The sequence below is a fragment of the Seriola aureovittata genome, chromosome 9 (assembly GCF_021018895.1).
Source record: "Seriola aureovittata isolate HTS-2021-v1 ecotype China chromosome 9, ASM2101889v1, whole genome shotgun sequence".
NCBI classification, from domain to species: domain Eukaryota; kingdom Metazoa; phylum Chordata; class Actinopteri; order Carangiformes; family Carangidae; genus Seriola; species Seriola aureovittata.
The window spans coordinates 3793540-3813154 of NC_079372.1; the positions used below are offsets into that span (position 1 = coordinate 3793540).

Here is a 19615-nt window from a genome sequence, read left to right on the forward strand (position 1 = left end):
GTATTAACGAACATATTCACAACTCATAAGTAGTTTAGCAGCTTAAAACCTGATTATGGCTCTTTTTAAACTGCGGCCGCCAACAGCTGTTTTAGAGAAATATGGCAATTGAATAATGTGAAAAGACATGTGAGGAATATTAAAGATCAAATAAAATATCAATCAAGACTTGAACTGGTCTTACTTCTTAGGAATGTAATATTAATAAGACAACACAATGAGTCTGTGTTATTGAAAACAATGGTCTTCTTTTCTCGTCATGCCTACACTTCAACACGAGGTCCTTCACAACACAACTGTTCACAAGAGTCTCTCAAACACCCTGTCCTGCCCTTCAGCACCCAAAGGAGGAGCAGGAGGAGGGTTTACAGATTATGCCTAGATCTGGTTGGAGCCACTCTGCCCTTCCAAATGCTCCACCAGCCGCCTTTCTAACCACCCCGCACCACTGCACCCACACAACTGTGTCATGGAGGTATTTCATTTGCAATCTGATTACCATCCTGATCGCATTAAATGGCATAATGATGGGAAATAGGCGCTTAGCGTTTGAGGGGAGTACAGCAGCCGTGCAGTACAAGTGTAGTCACAGTGTAATGGCAAACAGCTTGTGTGGTAGGAGAGGTAGAGGACTGAATATTTTTTTAGTTTACAGTCTACATATCGTTTACTGTTAAATGACTGTGACATACATGGAACATGGAAGAGCGCTCCAAAGCCCAAGAGAACAGGAAACTGTCACTTTGTCCACAAAATAAGCCTAAATAACATGCAGCATTGAGACATGTCAGTCTGATGGTAGCACCTTCCTCTAGTGTCAGCAGAAATCTGCTTTATGGGCTTAACTGGCAACTTTATTGAAAGCAGAATCATCTATGAAGGGGGTCTGGTATGACACGGCAAGCACAGTTTATGGGACAAAAGCGGTGAATGGTTCTTAGCTGCCACCACTATGACGAGGCCACACTGTTTGCGGCTGCTGGATTTGGGTTTTTACAGTCCCATGATTACAGGCTCCTGCTGTAATGTCAGGCTGTCGGCCGCCAAGCTGTTTTCCACACGCTAACAGAAAAAATGAAGGGGAGCGGAGAAAGCCTAATGCTGGCCATGCTGGCTTCACCAGTCACCTTTTCAGTCACGGAGAACCAATGACTCAGAAAACGGTCTCAGACAAAACAGTCCTCACTGGTTGCTAAGCAAGGAGACGCTTGATTGGACTGCGACTGCAAATTCTTTAGACTAATGATAGACTTCTTTTCTAGAGTGTATCTTGCTAAAATTAGTAGCTATCTGTGTCTGAGAGCCCAATGGTTTCCTTCAAAAAGAAAATGAGATGCAGGGAAGGTTTTTTAATTGTGCTTGGAGTCATATAATAAAGCATCTGCGTCACCCAGTGACTCCAACAAAACACACATCACACACGCTGCAGTTACACGGTCCACTGTGAGAAACTGCAGCCAAATCCATCAATCAGGTAGCAGCGTTCTAACACCACCCTCTGTCCATCATTTAAAGTGATCATGATAATGCTATCCTGAACTCCTCAGAGAGGTGATGGGGTTATTATCCTGTGGCAAAGTGGCTGCTCTAAGCCATGAATGGCAAGGACATTGTTAGTGGGGTAATTAGCGCACTTTTCCTGAGCTGTCCCGCCTCGGCTTGGGCTAATGAGAGCCTAGTCCTATCCCCACCCACCTCTGCCCTCCCTCAACCCCCTCCCCTCCTCTCTTTCCGTGGGTGGAGGCAAGGTCATACTCAAGCCCTGGAAGATGGAGAGGGGGGTGGGGATGGTGTTTAAAACCCAGTCACCTGAGTCAGCGCTCCCAAAGGAGCTCCTAAGGCCAGCGTTAGCTGGGGAGGACGAGGGACTCAGAGAGAATGGTGGGGGGTTATATTGTGGCTGCTGGGTCTGATAGCTAAGAAGGACATGAGCTGCTTTCTTATCACCCAGGTGCACGCCAGAGACAATCATCTCATCCTCAGCTCATCCCTAAACTGGTCAATACTGCCCCTTCATCCCCAGCCACAGGACAGACACACTGACCCAGACACTGGGATAAGTAATATGTGTTAACACTCATGGATACTACTGGTGTCCATCACTGAAATTATATCACAAACTCTGTACAAGTAATTAAATTTCTATTTTGTCTGTTAATCAATCGATAATTTTTGAAACTGGTGCCAAAAAAGTATTGCTTTGGTATCAGTTCAGGTACTGATACCAAAACAATACTTTTTTCATGAGCTTAGTTTGGGGATTTCTTAATTTAAAAACGCATCTGTTGTAAATAGAGACGCTTGCCTAAAGTGAATATATTGAGTAAAGGAAAAAGGCTTTCCTGATTTTGGTCAGGAAATATCTGATTCAAAAATAAGAAAAGAAGCATTCGATGCCAAGTTCGAATACCTTTGAAACGTTTTGACAAGTAGCCCTAATTTTTTACTGCTGTTTTCTTTCAATGATTCCTGGCTATGCATTTTAAATAAACTAACAATATAACTATCACAGTTCCAGCTACTCAATATAACAATATGCTGATTTTTTTAATCTCACAGTAATTGGAATGCTTATTTATTGATAAATCATACATGTCAATACAAATTTAATAAAAAACACCAGAAAATGTCCACTATTCCTACATGAGCTGATTAACTTCATCTGCCAAATCATTTGCCTGAGGCTTTTTCTTTTGTTCAGGAAGCTTGTGCCCTCCTCAGCCATTAGAAGGGGCGTTACTATTCAAAATGGCCCAAACAATGTGGAAAGACTATTCTCCTGGCACGGGGAGTCAACTCAGTATAAATGCCCAGCAGTGGCCTGCTGCGGCATTGGCACGTGGAGCTGAGGTGGCGGGGCTGGAGGTCACAGTGTGAGCTGGCAGAAGCTGGCAGCCCAGGCACCCTGACGCCATGTCTCACACCACCACTGGGAAAGTGCTGACAGACAGACAGCAGGGATGTGAAGGTGGAGGAGTGGAGAAGGAGGAGGAGACAGAGAGAGAGAGAGAGAGAGAGAGAGAGAGAGAGAGAGAGAGAGAGAGAGAGAGAGAGAGAGAGAGAGAGAGAGAGAGAGGAGAGACAGGTCACTGTATAACATCTGGTGCTCTCAGGTTTACTGTGTACCCTCCTCTGCTCTCAAGACAACAGCCCCAACACACAGCCCAATCCAACCTGCACAGGTGGCCCACAGCAACATTCAAATACTACCGGGCAATATGTAATTCAGCAACCACAGCGTAATAAGATGTGGACTTGGGCAAAATACTGAGAAAAAGCAGGAATGAGTAAAGTTTCTACGATGCCCCGCAGAAAAAAAGAAATAAAATGCAAGTCTTTTATTTAGGAAATACCTATACTTTAGGAGGCATAAAGTTTAAAGCAGGAATATGGATCTTTTCCATATACATTTTATGTTTTGTCTGATTCCTGTGAGCAGCGGAAACACAATTGTCATGCTGCTCACAGTTGGATCGAAAGCCAACTCGCAACTGGGAACTCTGCAAGCAGAGATGGTAATGAATAAATACAGAAATAGATACATAAATAAGTAAGAGTAGCCCAGCTTCACTTGGGCTTCACTTCTCCCTGTTGTTCCTCTGCTGTACAGGCTGACACGAGGTCGATAAGGCAGCCAAGGAAGGAAAGAAAAGTATAATGGAAATAGAATATACGATAAGTCCGCCATGTTGCATCCTGTACTGATCCATGCACACGCTGCTGGTTTTCATGTTAATTTGTCCTCTGGCTCACATTTTATGAGCTATTATCATTCACGTTTTTCAAACTCAGAAAGAAATTCTTCAACAGATTTAAGGAAAGTTTGGAATGAAAAAGGAAGACATCTGTTATATTCACAGTATCTGATGTAATCCCTCTGAGCTTTCAAAGAGCACACCATTGGACTGTAGATACTGTAGGAGAGGCCAAAGCTCTTATTATCTTCAGCTGATTTCAACATACTGAATGGCAGCAAATGATGAATAGTAAACATTGTGTTCTTTACATGCGGAAATGATGAACCTCATGCTTCAAGCCAACGCCAAATCTGAGACTAAACTGCTGGAACACTACCGGCCATCTTTTTGTTAATCCTATATTTTGACAGGGACTTAATAGACACAACACTGCTCTATGTGGAAACAATGAACCTCTTGCTGATAGCCAACGCCCAATCAACTACTAAATTGCTGTGACTCTGTTGCCATGGTAAACGGGTGTAAACAAGGCCAAAAATTCTTGAAGCGGAAAGCTCCTCTAGAAAGCTATAAAACCTCCAAGCTCACTAATTAGAGCTTCAGGGGAGAGCCATTTCCAGTAATTTCACACTGTCCGTGACCCCTTACTGGCATAAGGCAATGACACAGTTGTTCAATAAAGCCAGAGGACAAAATGTCAAATGCGATAGACATACAGTAGCTAACTCAGCATCAAGTCTTCCTCTTTCTGTGGTTATTGCACAGATTGAGTACAGCATCCCCGTTGACAAATCTGAGCCCGTGCTACTCCAGGAAAAGATCTGTTGTCATACAGAGGGACAGACTGTAAAGGGAAACTGAGAAAAAAAAACTGTGAGAGTACGAAATAAATATTAGATTCTTCGAAATGTTTGGGAATGTGAGCATCTTCTGTTTGTGTCTGATTTCACCAAACGTCCCATTGGCAGCATGAACCTCAAACAAACACTACCGCGGTTTCTCTCAGTGCGCACCAAAGCACGCGCTGCGTCAAAGTTTCACCGGAATAAAAAAAACGACATTAAGCAGACGATGGTTAAAGACTATGACGAGGTCTGTCAAAATTACATTCACAGTAACTTAAAGTAGAACCTTGTTGGTGAAGACAAAAATCTCTAGCCAAAACCAATAAGATGTTATATTGAGTTCAGTATGTTGCTTGTTTCAACCAGCCGGTCTCCCTGCTGAGTGGATGAGCACAGGACGAGATGGTTCTTATAAAGAGTCCCAGTTATGGCGTCTGACAGTTAGACTATGCTGAACAAAAACTGAACAGCCTGGTGTGTTTTATACTTTTGGCAGTCTATGGTAAAAAGGTCGGTAGACCTTAAATATTTTTCCCCTTTTATAGATGAAAGCATTTGTATATCAAATAGAAAATGGCCTCATGCATGATTGAAAACCTGAGAAACTGCCTTTGTTTGTCTTGGTGAAGGTTAATAATGGGTATGGAGGGTTTTTTTTTCTCTACAGGGCAGAGGCTGAAAGGTAGACGTCAGCGGGTGTAACTTATAAAATCCACAGTGGTTGTCGGGTAATTACCCAGACTCTCAGTCAGCAATTTTCAATCAAAGCCTTGTTATCTACGGCCAACTGAAACAAACACTAAGGTAGGCTTTGTTTTGCCCTTGAGTAAGACACTAAAATCACAAGTTACTGCTATCAAATATTTAGTGCCTGAGATGAAATCCATATATCAGTGTTAACGAATCCAAGTCACATACAAACAATCTGCAGTACTGATACCAAAACAAGATTTTGTTTCCACCTTTCAGTTCCTGTGTGTTTCACACTGGCTTCGATACCCCAAGGAGCTTCCGTATACACCTTACTGTGATAATGATTACTTGGTTGGCTCTGTGGCTTGGCTGCTATTCAGTCCCGAGATGCTCCGTGCTTCTTCAGCAGGATAAGTGCGGCTCTATGGAGCACCAATTAAACAATTGTGTGTAAAGCCGGCAACTATTAACATTAATCTGGTTAAAACAAGATGGACCAGCTTATAATGAACCTGAGAAGACGTCCTGATGAGAACGCTGAGCTATGAAGACAACACCTGTTGACGACAGACAAATCCCCTTAACACACAACAGTTGGCCCCCTGAACCAAGCAAACAATCTCCTCTTTAATGTTACACAAAGTGACATTATATATATTGAACTATTCCCTGAAAAACTGGAATGAGGCAGAGACTCTAAAATATCCCCTAATGTAATGCCACCAAAATTTTCCTGCATAAGGAATTTCGTAAGGATAAAAAAAAAAAATTGGATAAATAATTCACAAATGCTGCTCAGATGTGCCCATGCAGATTAAAGTGCAGTTACAGTGGGCAGGTTGTAGCAGCCAAGTGGGTGTGACGCGGTGCTGCCGCCAGCCTTGATGATGTGTGGATGAGACAGCACAGATACACTCACACATGTATACAGAGGCCCTGTATTTTTCACATCCATTGGCCAAATCCAATTTGTTAAGACCCTTCTACGACTCACTTACGAAGCTGCGGTCAATGAAAATAAGATTTCCGTGATTGGACATCCCATTATCCCGTTCGTCCAGACCCGCATTGGGGGATAAAGCAAGGCTGAGATGGATGCCCACGACAGACCGGAGCTGCGGCTCCAGCGAGTCCGCCGCCTTTCAAAGGGTAAAAGCCTGACATATTAGTCATAAGTGTTCTTTAAATTCATTATCATCTTAACACGCCAGCGGCACAAGTGTCAGGGGGAGGGGAAGCCCTCTCAAATGAGGTTAGTGGATCCATTTTAAGCTTCACAAGTTGCTGTGCTGTCCGCCGTGTCACACGCAAGTCTCAAGACATGAAAAACATCCCCTTCTGTAATGAGGTTGCACAAGCTGCTTATAATGCAGCTGGGGACTTTCTGGGGTTAATCAATGAACATCTTCTACATTATATCTGTCCATAGCTTGTCTGATTTCTGAATCAAACAAATCTGTTTATGTACATACCAACTAATCACAAATCCATGTGATGTTTATTCCCGATTAAAACTTTCTCTTAATTTCGCATGAATCAAAGCACTTATTGTACAGAGAGCAATTATTAAATATACAACCCTATGTTTTATTCAGTTCAAGTTCCTAACAAAGCAGAGTGTATGCCATCATTGTGAGGCAGCGCTCCTTTTGATTCATCTTAATAAGGTGACCTTACTGTAACCTTGCATGTGTGTGTTTGCATGTATAAAGATGAACAAGGTTATCCACTTGAATCCAAACAGGCTTTTAGTACTTTTTTTTTTTTTTCAAAAACCCAATCTAATGTGTGCACAACTTATGAGCCATCCATTATTGTGGAGAATTTCAATTTTGACAATTTGTCAAACAGCCATTTACTGATTCACACTAAAATGCGACTTGTTTGATAAAAACAAAAAAACACTGACATTTCTGAAAACATATAAGCAGTATTGCTAATAAATTCTACTTTTGATGCAGTCTAGTTCTCAAAAATAGCAATGACAACACAGAACAGAACAACATTCCTGTCAGGTATTCTGCTTTCCTCCTGATTTGATGAAAATAACACGTGTGAAGGTCGAGGAACCAGAGGCTGTTTCTAGATACATGTTGGAGTGTACAGTGAAACTGTGAGTTTTTACTGTTGCTGATGTGTTTTTGAGGAGCAGTGCTACTTCTCATTATTAATCTTAGTCTGTCTCTCTGAGTATGTTTGTGTTTTCACTTATTTCAAACCCTCAGCTCTAATATTTGCTTATACTGTTACTTGAGTAGCAAGAACAGCTGCACATCAAGATGAAAATAGATTCTAAAGCTAGTTATTCTATAACCATTTCAGACATAAGAACTTATACTCTTTTTATACTAAAGACTCTATGATCAAACCGCTCTCAAGCACAGCTCAGGGTGGGATGAAGCAGACAGCGGTGACTCAGGTGACTTGTCTTTCAAAATCAAGTCAAGACAGATGCACTGAGACTTGGCAGCAGCAACAAAACGCAAACCAACAAGCCAATTAACACTTTCAAAGCTCAGCACACATCCCTCCATTAGACATCCCAAAGCAAAAGCAAGTATACTAAGTATATTTTTGAAACACGGTTCTTTGTCTGTTCGTCTCAAAATGAGCCTTTAACACCTCAAAATTATCCTAAAATCACTAGATGAAATAATAAAAGTTGCATCTGTCTGCTTTTAGACAGGATCTGAAAAGAAGCAAACAAATCAGTGGACTTATTACGGTTCTTTTTTTTTTTTCTTATAAAAAAAAAAAAAAGTGACACCTCAATTTATTTCTCATGGTGATTTCATAACACAACATATGCATTTTCAGCCACATTAAAAGCCAAAGCAATTAGAATAATATGTGTCAGTGTCTAACCACACACAGAAAAAGAAAAGAGGAAAATGTAAGAAATAAGAAAAGAGGTAGAAAAGTCTGGGATAATATTCAAATGGGTCACAACCGTCAAACATGTCTGTGCCGCCCTTCAAACTACATTAAAGCCATGGCCATAGAAGTCATAAAGTAGGAGCCTCACCTCTTTCTCATGATACTGTAATGCAACTCGTCCTCCTGCTTGATGTGGGCATGATCCCCACTGGCCCGCTCGCTGCCTTCACTGTCGTCACTGCTGAAGATGGAGGCCAGCTCCTTCTTGGGTACCCGGTTGGGGGGAAGGGGGATGGTGCGTTTCTCAGCCAAGCGCCCACGGTTCTGCACAACATGGCACAAAGAAAAAAACACATTTTAGCAACAGGATTCACTATTCCAAGACACTAAAGTACTAAATATGATGGTACTGTCTGCAAAAACCAATGTTTTTTTATTCTTATTTTGGCCATTTGTACACATCTTTTTTAAGTTTGAGTTCTCTCTTCAAATGTACAGTTGAGATGGATCAAGACTCTTATTGAGTAGTATTGACTGGCTATTTTGTGTTGTGTCATCTTGCTTATTAAACACCTCCTAAAAGAATTCAATCAGTAATTCCCAGCCAGCCCTACTCGCACACCCAAGGAGGTACTTCTGCAGTTGCCAGGGAGATGTGGAAGATTGTGAAGTAGCTCAATTACTTTCAAAAAGAAGAAATTGAAATTTGATTTAAAAAAAAAAAAAAAAAAAGGATTGAAATATATAAAGGATTGAAATAGATTATTAAAAGGAATTGTTTGCGAATATTTCTATTTTTCTATAATTAATAATATTGACACAAATGTGATTTTAAACTGAAACACACATATCTGTAAGGCGCCATGTGGTGTCACTGAGGCAAGATGATCTGACAGAGCCTTGGGAGTACATCAGAAAATGGTTGGGAATCACTGCATCAAATCATTTAACACAAAATATTATCTTAAAACATTCTCATCAAAAGCTGAAATAATTTACAAGCTTAGAGCAAAAATTGGTTTAATAGCCATGATAGAAATGTCAGTGTAGCTGGCACCCACGAGCCAAACTGAAACCAAAACAACATAATCTCTGAGATTGACACTCAGCCTCCAGCCAGATATCATCAAGTTGTGTGTACTGTTTGTGAATAAATTATAAAGTAATACTGAAAAAATCTTCCAATACTCTCTGTTAGGTCAACTGGGTATGTCTGCAGCACTAAAGCAGCGTCCCTGTTTCCAACACACCATACCTTTCTAATCAAAAACCAAACTGATGGGGAAAAAAGTTGGTGCATTGAGTGTTTATTTTTTTCCAAAGCTATCAGGAGTAAGCAGAGAAAAGAAGGGATAAAGAGGAGAGTGTGGCCCTAGGGTCGTGAGGAAGTAAAGCTGGGTGACCTTTAATGTGACCTGAAGAGGTCACTGCAGATTAACGTGGTCCTGTCACAGGGGGAGATGGGAGCAGCGAGAGAAGGAAAGTAACGGAGGTTGAGCCGCAGTAGGAAATGGTAGAAGAGCAAGGGATTGACAGGCTGAAGAGAGAAGTTAACAGGGAAGATAGTGAGAGCGGATGTGGGTTTGCAGAGGAGAGAGAAGACAAAAGGCGAGAGAAAATACAGAAATGAAAGAGAAAATGGTGAGTCAAAACATGAAAGAGAAAGCTCCACAGGAGTAAGGTCTGTCCGGTGTGGGAGAGTGGACTTGGATTTGAAACTTGTCTTTCGGTCTATGCCTACACCACTGCTCTTACTCCCAAACGCCTTCAAGCCCTCCAGCTATCCCTTCCACCACACGCAACCCTGCTCTCCACCACTCCTCCCCGCTCCTTCCATCCCAGGAGGCACGGCAGCATGAGTGGCAGACGGGGGCAGGAGGAGGGATTTAGGGGCTCCTAGCCAAGAGGCAAACAGGTGCAGCCCCTCTGGAGTCTCTCAAATGGCAGACGTTAAGAAGAGTTTGGGGGGGGGGGGGGGGGGCAGAAAGATGAAAACATCCCCCAGGATGAGCAGGCCACATAGTTCTGCTCATTTCTCTACTTTCTTTTTTTTCGTGCCTTGCCAGAAAAAAGGTTTTTCCTCCTTTCTTCTTTCCTTTCAGGGCTTTCTACAAGTTCCAGCTCCAGCATTTGAGGACAGTGGATTACTTTCTGATACTTCTGCTACTTCCACACAAGGCCCTGACTGTAGGAAATAGGAGGGAAACATTGCATCACAACAGCAGAACAACCCTTCTATGGATTCAGCCACAGTCATATCTGTCAGACACACATCTGTTAAATACAAATTCTCAACCTCACGCTTCTTTATTGCTCTTCTCACAACATCAGGGAAAACACACAAGTGCATATGCCTGTCAGCCTCACACACATATATGCATGTACACTCTCACACACACACACCTGTTCCTGTTCCTTAGAATTCCCCTCCAAAGCAGGGGATTTTACTTGGAGCATGCCAGCAATATAGTGTATACAAGAATAGTTTGTCTAAGAGCAGTCGTGACTCTAGCTGTGTGTGTGTATGTGAGTGTGTGAGCATGTAGACAACCACCCACATGGCCGTGACATACCCAGGCTGACAGCCCCCTCCTCCCCCCCTCCCTCCCCCCTCCTCCCGGAAAGCCCCGATCCTTTCTTTAGTGGCACTGACGCAGAACTGGGGGTGAGCTCCCACTGCTTCCGGCAACACTTCCGCAGCACGGGGGAGGGCTCTCTGAAACAAAACACGAAGCAAAACACACCCCTGGCAGCCCACGTAGGAGCGCTGAAAGGAAGGGCGCCTGAACACTCAGGCTCGTACGTGCACACACAAACACACACGCCTGTGCGCAGAGTTGAGGCAACCTTACTGTGTGTGGTCAACCTCCTTTCAGCCATGGAAAAAAGTCTCTCATAAAAGTCCCACTAAAAGCACCTCTATGAATATCGCCTCCCACGCTTTCTGTCTGACAGTCAGGCAGCCAAGAAATATATCTGGGCTTCACATTTACACATACACACACACACACACACACACACACACACACACACACACACACACACACACACACACACAAAATACACATGTACATACAGATGCACATGCATGGGGACACACTAACCGACTTACTACACAATCTAGACTGACAATTAAAAGGGTCATGACATAGACATTCAGAAACACCTCCCATAAACAGTCAAATACCGTCTTCACTCACATTCATATATTCATATAACACATGAATTCTTCAACAGATCCAATATGCTCTGAGACTAACACTAGAAATTCAACTTGAACTGAAAACGCTGAATGATTGAGACACATTACTGTAAGTTTGATACTGTGTTCATTATAGCTACATGATATATCATAGTTCAGATGGCATGAGATGTAAATACTCAATTCTCCATTCCCATTATCCATGAGTGTCTTAAACTAACTATGGGTGTACAGTGTTTGCTTATCTCAGTCACCCTCACAAAACACCATTCACTTCCATTCATGTTAAACATTTCTGGAAAAACACTTAAAAGTTCCAAACTACAGGGTAATTGACAGTAGGCTTTGTGAAATCTATACAGATACTCCACTAAATATACAGTATACAAGAGAATATACAGTTTACAAGATTACAGTATATTTTGTAGTAAACGAGTGTAATGACAATGAAGTTGAATTGAATTTTGAAAGTGGACGAGATTTGATATAAATTCACTAAGTTAAGAGGTTTGTAGATGATCAATACCATCATTTTAGCTTTAGTGAATATCCACATAATTTTCACTGCCTACCAAATTTCACGTCTCCCAAAGACTTCAATGGCATTGGAACCATTTAGTGTGGTGGGTTGAGATTTACCGAAGTACTAGATGCACTGTATTAATGTGGGCTCACTAAATTTATTGAAAACAATCTCGAGAAATGGCAAGAAGTCAGAAGTACTCCAAGAGAGCCAAAGATACCCTCCGCATACATTCTCATTTAATAATAGGTAGATATGGGTAATAAAGCTTAAATATTTCAAAGAAAAACATTAATCTAGCGACAATGTATGGTGAGTAACCAGCCACATACATTCCTGTAACTCATTTGGGTGGTGTGCTGAATTCATAAATCCATAGCAGGGGTTTGGTTTAAAAGCAACAAAAATGTTTTTGTGGTAAAAAACAATACAGGCTAATATCACAGCTACAGCACAGTGGCCCACAAATTCAAGCAGAAATTATAAGGCAATCTAATGTTTTCTCTCGAAATTTATTTCAGACTTTTAAATGAGCTCTTGGTGGAAAACAGCACTAATAAGTGTGGGCTTTTTTTTCCTTTCTCCTTGCGTTATTTCCTGAAAGGTGCAGTATCCTGCCGCTGGCTCCAGCCAGCATTAGTGAGCACACACGCACACACACTTACACAAGAACACACACACATGCACACACACAGCGGTAGCCGCCCGTGACATTCCTGCAGCTGCGGCGCTCTCTCTCCCTCGCACGCGCCCCCCCAGCGATCTCCCTGGGGGACGAATGCCTAATGAGTCACGCGCCTGTCTGCCGTTACCTCGCAGCGTGTGTGTGTGTGTGTGTGTGTGTGTGTGTGTGTCTGTGTCTGTGTGTGTGTCTGTGTGTATGTGTGTAGGCGGGATGGAGGGCCGACTTGGCGCGAGCACTAGGGGAAAGGGGGAGGGGGAATGAGGAGACGACAGAGTGGGAGAGAGGAAGAAAAAAATGAGCGAGGGGAGGTTGGGAGAGCGGGGTGAAGCGGTCATTACCACGCTCACATAAGAGCTCTGAAACAAGGCCAAAACAAACTATTGGTCTGCTGTGTGTTTGTGTGAGCCTGAGATCCAGTTCATCACAAAGTACAAATTACAAATTCTTAACTTTGTTTAGTCTCACCTCCTTATCTCTGACTCACCCACACAGGGGTGACATCCTGACATTTTCACAGGTGCACCTATGCATAGGCGTTTAGCTATAAATTTTTTAATTGAGATTGCTTCTTATGGAAACATGATGGATATAACCTGATTACTGTGAATAATCAGATTAAAGCAATAGTTTGATTAAAGTGTTTACATGGTTTGCTGTAAGCAGATTTCCCCAGTGCCCTAATAATAAAGTTGATATGACGTGTCTGATAGTCATGATTCATAGTCACCAGTTGAAAATGTCTTATTGGCACGGCAAAGCAAGAAGTAAATGAAAAGACAGAGTTTATTGTTTTTGCTTTGGTGAATTCACCTTAATGCAATCTCTATTACATCTCTATTATAGTTGACATGAAAGCTGTTTTGCCATCATCCCAAGACAAAGTTGGTGTTTTCTTTGTATTTACCACTAACCATGACACTGTTTGTGTGTAGAATCACACATTTGTATCCACTGTTCTCCATGACCTCTCGGGGGTTTGTTCAGAACGGTGAAAATCAGACAAAAGGCATGTTATACTGGTCGAGGCCACAGAAAAACTGACAGACCTCATATTTGCCTAATCTGGTTATAATCAAATTATTAGTGTGCACGTAAACACACTTACTGCAATATCTGCAACAACAGCAACGATCAAGACCGGCTGTGGATAAACTGCAGATATGTAATTAGAAATATGTTGAACTCTTCTGGCATAAAAAATAAAATGTTCATATAGACACTGTTATTTACAGAGACTGAATAAACAGATTCCTCCACCACACATACAAACAAACTCAACTACAAGCATGCAATGCAGTAAAATATAGTAATTTGTCCAGTGAGGCAATATATGTTTTGCTCTTTTGGTAACAATTACTGCGTCTAACTACTGCTCATTAATAACTATTGTTTATCAGAGTGATAAAGTTTTTCATTCTGTTAGTCTGTCTGTATATAATGAACACCTTTCTTGGATGTAATAGGAAAACATCTTCTTTTCTACTTTTTACAGCATCAATAATGATGTCATTAATTGTGGTGACAAACAGGGAACACATGAAGATATTTGTAAAATACCCTGTAAATTATCTGTCATGTTTTCAAATTATAGTTGACGGAGTGTATATACTATGCATTTGTGACGGCCTTTTGCCTTATTGTTCTTGGTTTGCCGCAAAAAATATTATCAACCACCAAATAAACAAAATTTCTTTCTTACTGGATAAAATCAGACAGTATCTGTATTGTCAACAGATGCGGCTCAACGAATCTGATCTTTCATTTCTCAAAAGATGAGCATCTCAAAAGATGACACCTTATCAAGTAGAACTCATTATAAGTGAAAATGTACTTGGCAAAAAAAATCTGATCTGTTTCTAAATGTGTGTGTGTGTGCGCGCGCGCGCACACACACACACACATTTAGAAAGATCACGCGTGTGCGTGTTTCATGTACAGACTTTAGGCAACACTTGGTTGTTCAAGGCCGTGTGAGAGAAGGAGGGAAAAAAAGTGAGAAAGCACTGGAGGGCGGACAGGCATGCGACCAAGTCCCCCGCCTCTCCTCGCACACACACACGCACACGCTCGCACACACATACAGACACACACACTCTCCTGCACCCTCGGCCCCCACGCGCTGAGTCGAGCGGGCAGTTGCAGCCCAGTGGAGCGGCACAGGGCAAGGAGGGAGGGGTGGGGGGAGCAGGAAGGGGAGGGGGGTGAGGTGCACAGAGGGCGAGAGGCGGTGATGTGGAGGGGAAACAGGGCGGGAGGGAGTGGGGGGGCTGCTAGGGCAGCGCTGGGAGGTCAGTGGCGGTGCAGTCAAGCATGCCAGTGTGCCTCTCGCTCTCCCCTTTCCCTCTTGTTTCTCTCTCTCTCCTTCCTCCTCCCATATTCTCTCTGTGTGTCTCTCTCAGTGTTTGGATAGGCTCACCGAGGCCGCCACAGGGGAGCTTTACAGACAGGTAACGCCTGGGTCTTTCTCTCCCCTGGCAAACACAGGGGAAGTGCAGGCAAGCACAAAGTTGTGTTTGGTAAACCGAACTCATGTTTTTTGTTGTTTTGGTCCCCACAAGACTAAAATTTGATCTTCATTTAAAGTTTGGCACACTTAAAATACACCAGGACCGTTAACTACATATACTCCTTGGTGAGCTGCACTTCATGAAATGAAGGAAGGTAAAGATAAGAAAACTCAGATGACCCTTGCTCATGTGGGAAAAATAAGTTAGTCGACAGTTTGGGCTTCATAAGTCTTAAATCTTTCTCATACTTACTTTTTGGTACATTATTAGTATTAAACAAAACAAGTTACAAAAGCGAAAAAATATATTCTGTATGTTTACCTTGGTTTACATATAAAGTAGATGCAGATTATAATGATCAGCAAACTCAGAACGTTTCAACTTTCTTACAACTACATCGCTGACAAAGTGTGATAATAGCTGAACACTGAACATATAATTGCCCGCCATTGATGACTTTCACTTCCTAGTATTTCTGGGCTTATATACACTGCATGCGTACTTGTCTGTGTGTATTTATGAATGTATGATAGGACTATGACAGTACAGTACTGTCTGCAAAGGCCTGATGTAAAAGGGCGAGCCTGTAACTATCAGAGGAAATCACATGGCGAAAAAAAAGAAACGCAAGCATGCACGCACACACACACACACACACACAGACAACCCAGATGTTGGGAGGAGGGTTTTTAGAAATATCACCATTGGCTTTGCCGTGATAAACCACATTTGGCTGACAGACAGATGCTCAAACTTATTTTAGCTGCCTTTTGTCAGGGTCCGCACCCAAACACACATACGTATATATGTACAACACTTTGGGAAGCCAATACACTATGTGTACATATGTACAAGCCAACACATACACATTCAGCTTTCTATCAATCTCTGGCATGCTGAAATGGACACTAGTGGAAGCTAATTGCTAATCTGCTAAAGGAAACTTTATTTTAACTGAATTATTGAATTCAGTTAGACAGAGAGACGACAAGAGGTAAGTATATGGATGCAACCCCTACATGCAAACTGAATTTCTATATGTCTGACACACATTCCAGTTGGTATTGATGTCTATCAGTGAGCGGACAGCTCATCAGAGGCTCACTTAATCCCTAATTTGTCCAATACATGGAGAGACGCGCACAAAAGTGCACAAATACACTCCACATGATCACAGTTCTGCACACTTCTGGGCCAATGACCGATTCCAGTGTTACCATAGCAACGTAGCCTGAGCAACATGCATGCAAGCACACGCACAAACACACAACACATACAACAGAAGCAGTGTACAGTAGGAAGTTGATCTATGAAGGCAACATCCAGTTGTATGCTAAAGTGTGTATGCCTGTGTTTTGTTTGCGTGTGTGTGCGTGTGTGCGTGTATGTGTGTGTGTGTGTGTGTGTGTTTAATTCCACTTTGCAAGAGCAGTCCTTGATTGGAGGAGGTCTTTACGAGCCGGAGGAGGGGAGTGTAATTTCCTCCCGGCCTCCGCCAGTTCCGCTGAAATAACAGAGCAGAGGAAGCCCAGCTCTCCCGGGAGGAGACACACACACGCGCACACACACACACACACACACACACACAAGAACACACAGCAGGCAGGCAAGTCAGCCAGCCGTCACGATGACAAATAATCACAGACATGCACATAGAAAAACACAGACACAAACTAACACATATGTATGCACACATGAAAACACAAACATACAGAGCTGAGAATTTAGTTCAACATGTATGCACATAATCTTGAGCATTATATTGTATACATGAAAAAGACATGATACATACACACCTACACACACAGAAAGAGCAGCACCTAGCAACTTTCCTCAGAGTTAAAGCTACCACGACAGAGAAATCATAAGCACCTGATTATCACATAATGACAAGCTTAATAGAAAGGTAACACGCCATGACAGCTGTCATCAACAGTGTGTCAGTCACAACCTGATTTAATTTCAGAGTGTGGAAAAACATCATTATGATCCTGATCATATTCAAATTGTAAACTGTTGAGTGTAACAACGGTTCAGTTTGTGTCATGTCGTTATAAACAGCTTGTGCCTGGGCCGACACAGCAAATTAACTTCCACGGGTTTTGAGCAGGCAGGTGAAATGTCTTCCCACCAGCTGCTGCACTTTTTTTATGATCGCTCGCCTCATGCCTATAGCGAAACAAGATCACTCAAAGTTCAGCCGTCAAACTTTCAAAATAAATGTCTGCATGAGGTAATTTGTGTCAGTAGGCAGGCATATAGCATGTGTGTTTGTGTGTGTGTGTGTGTAAGAGTGAGAGAGTGAGCGAGAGAGAGAGAGCTCATCAGTGAGGGAGTGCTGGCTGCCATGCCCTGAGGGGAGTCAGTGGGGAGAGAGGGAGACGCCAATACAGGCCATACAAGTCCCACTGCCTTTCCTCCTCCGCCTAACCCTCACCGCCTCGCACAGAACTGCCAACATACTTAGCCTGTGTGTGTGGATGTGTGTGCTTATGTGTGTCACGGTGGTATTCACTTGGTGGGTTGCACTTCAGGCTTCAACACCAGACAAGGAACGGGAGAGAAAGGCTACAACAACAACCTTAAGGCTCTCATACCCCTGCTTACGTCAATAACTAAGTTTTACTCCGTCACAGCTATAATTGAAGTGGAACTGTACAAGCCCTTACAAGCAAAAAGCCAATCACTCTGATATCTGTAATGAGCCGAAACATAAGTAAACATGCTGAGATTCTCAAATCCTTCTGTAAAAAAATAAGACATGAGCATTTCTATTATCTGTTTTCACTGCCCCCAACCTCCCTCAGGAAATTCGTCTTGGCTGAACCCTATGTGTTAGGGTACAGGTCTTCATTCTTGGCTGTGAAAAATGTCACCAGTTTACCTGTATCACTCAAACACCTCCGGCTTATCTAAACCGCCTTTGCCTTGCGTGCCTCGCACACAATAATCAGCAGTAGCCACGCTCAGTAGCTCGCTAAGCCTCTTACACCCTTCCCTCAAGATTAGTGCTTGGGAGCGACGACAGATGCGCTTTGTGGTGAGAAAAACACACACACACACACACACGCAAAGAGACACACACACACACACACATACACACACTCACACACTCACAACCCGCCGCACCTGTGTGAACAGATTTGGCGACGGTGAGCCGGCAGTGTGCTTGCTCAAAGCAGACACAAACACACAGACGAACACACAGACACACAGTGGTGATGCCGTAATCGTGACACACCTGCAAGGCCTCGAGGTTTGGCATCATGCCCCTGGCTGAGCCCTGAGGGAAGCACAAGGCAAACAAAAGTTCAACAGCCAGGTGAGGAAACTGATTCAATGGGACAGAAGAGCCCGACCAACAACACCTTACATCAAGTAGCCATACTGGACAGCTCAATGCCTCTGAATAAAAGGCTGTCTGATACTCTGCGTCTGTGAAAGGCTGAAAGTGGATTTGGTATTCATGTTGAGAAAAATTATCATCAAAGTTGACATGTGTGCCTGTAGGGTCTTCACCATCAAGGTTACAAAGAGAGACAATGCTCTCATACATACACACACACACACACACACACACACACACACACACACACACACACACACACACGTGGAGCTGAGTGACACAACACAAAAACGGCAATGAAATGTCAGTGTGCCTAGTCCTGCTCTCATACAGGCTAAAATAAATCTAAATCATGGAACAATGATCTGGTCTATGCAAAAAAAAACCCCAAAGAAAACCAAACATCACCATTACTTTAACTGAGAAAAAAAACAATCAAAATCAAAAGCTTCTGTATTGCTTCACTATAAAATACTAATTTTAGGCTTTATCACGATATTACCATATCAATACCAGACAATGTCCAGACTTTTAACCCAAATATTAGTAACACATCAATTTATCTTAGCTGTCGAGACGCACAGTGCTCTTTGACAAGTCACAGCCACACCAGTGAGAATTCTTCACAATCCAGCATCTTTTAACTCTACATATCCACTGCAAAGAAGTTGTCTTCAACTCAAATAAAAACCAAATTTCCTAAGTAGCTTATCACACTGACACAGCAAAAGAAAGGGAGTGCAGCAGCAACACCAGTATGACAGAAGATGAAATTTTCTTACCACTGGAGATGAAATTCGACAACCAGGACAATCACAGATTGGAGGGTGCACCTGTAAGATTCCTTTGGACATGAGAGTCTTGAGACTTTTCCCTGGAAGAAAAAAAAAAACGAGAGACTTTCAGGGAATGTGTTTGACCATACATCTTGTCCAGCCAGTAAATTCATCTCCTCTATGACACGGCATGTGATGTGGTATTATCAACATGCTTCAGGAAAAGGCCTGTTTTTTTACTCCATCATCTCAGTACTCAAAGTTTTCAAGACAAAATTCTTTTTTTTTTTTTTTTAATCATCCAAAAACACAGTATAAAACTCAGGAGGAGTCAGTACCTGCAGACAAACTTATCACACTAGATTTTTGCCATGAACTTTAATTCTACCCATAGTCCAGTGTGGTGAGCCAGAGAGACAGCAGCCTACTGTCATCTGTTTATAGGAATCGCTTCTATATTAAA

The 19615-nt window shown here is 42.5% G+C and overlaps 1 protein-coding gene across 5 annotated transcripts in view; it reads right to left on the reverse strand.

Annotated features, from left to right (window-relative positions):
* The window catches only part of samd11 (sterile alpha motif domain containing 11), an 83354-nt gene that overhangs the window by 28777 nt on the left and 34962 nt on the right, over positions 1–19615 (reverse strand). For 4 of the 5 annotated variants that reach the window (XM_056385659.1, XM_056385656.1, XM_056385658.1 and 1 more), the window contains 2 exons: positions 19159–19250; positions 8262–8437 (listed from right to left, as the gene is read on the reverse strand). In XM_056385659.1, the coding sequence (XP_056241634.1) occupies positions 8262–8437; positions 19159–19230 (248 nt within the window). In that variant the 5' untranslated portion in view covers positions 19231–19250. Of the gene's footprint in view, positions 1–8261; positions 8438–19158; positions 19251–19490; positions 19609–19615 lie in introns of those variants that run through there. The other variant, XM_056385661.1, reaches the window with a different exon arrangement.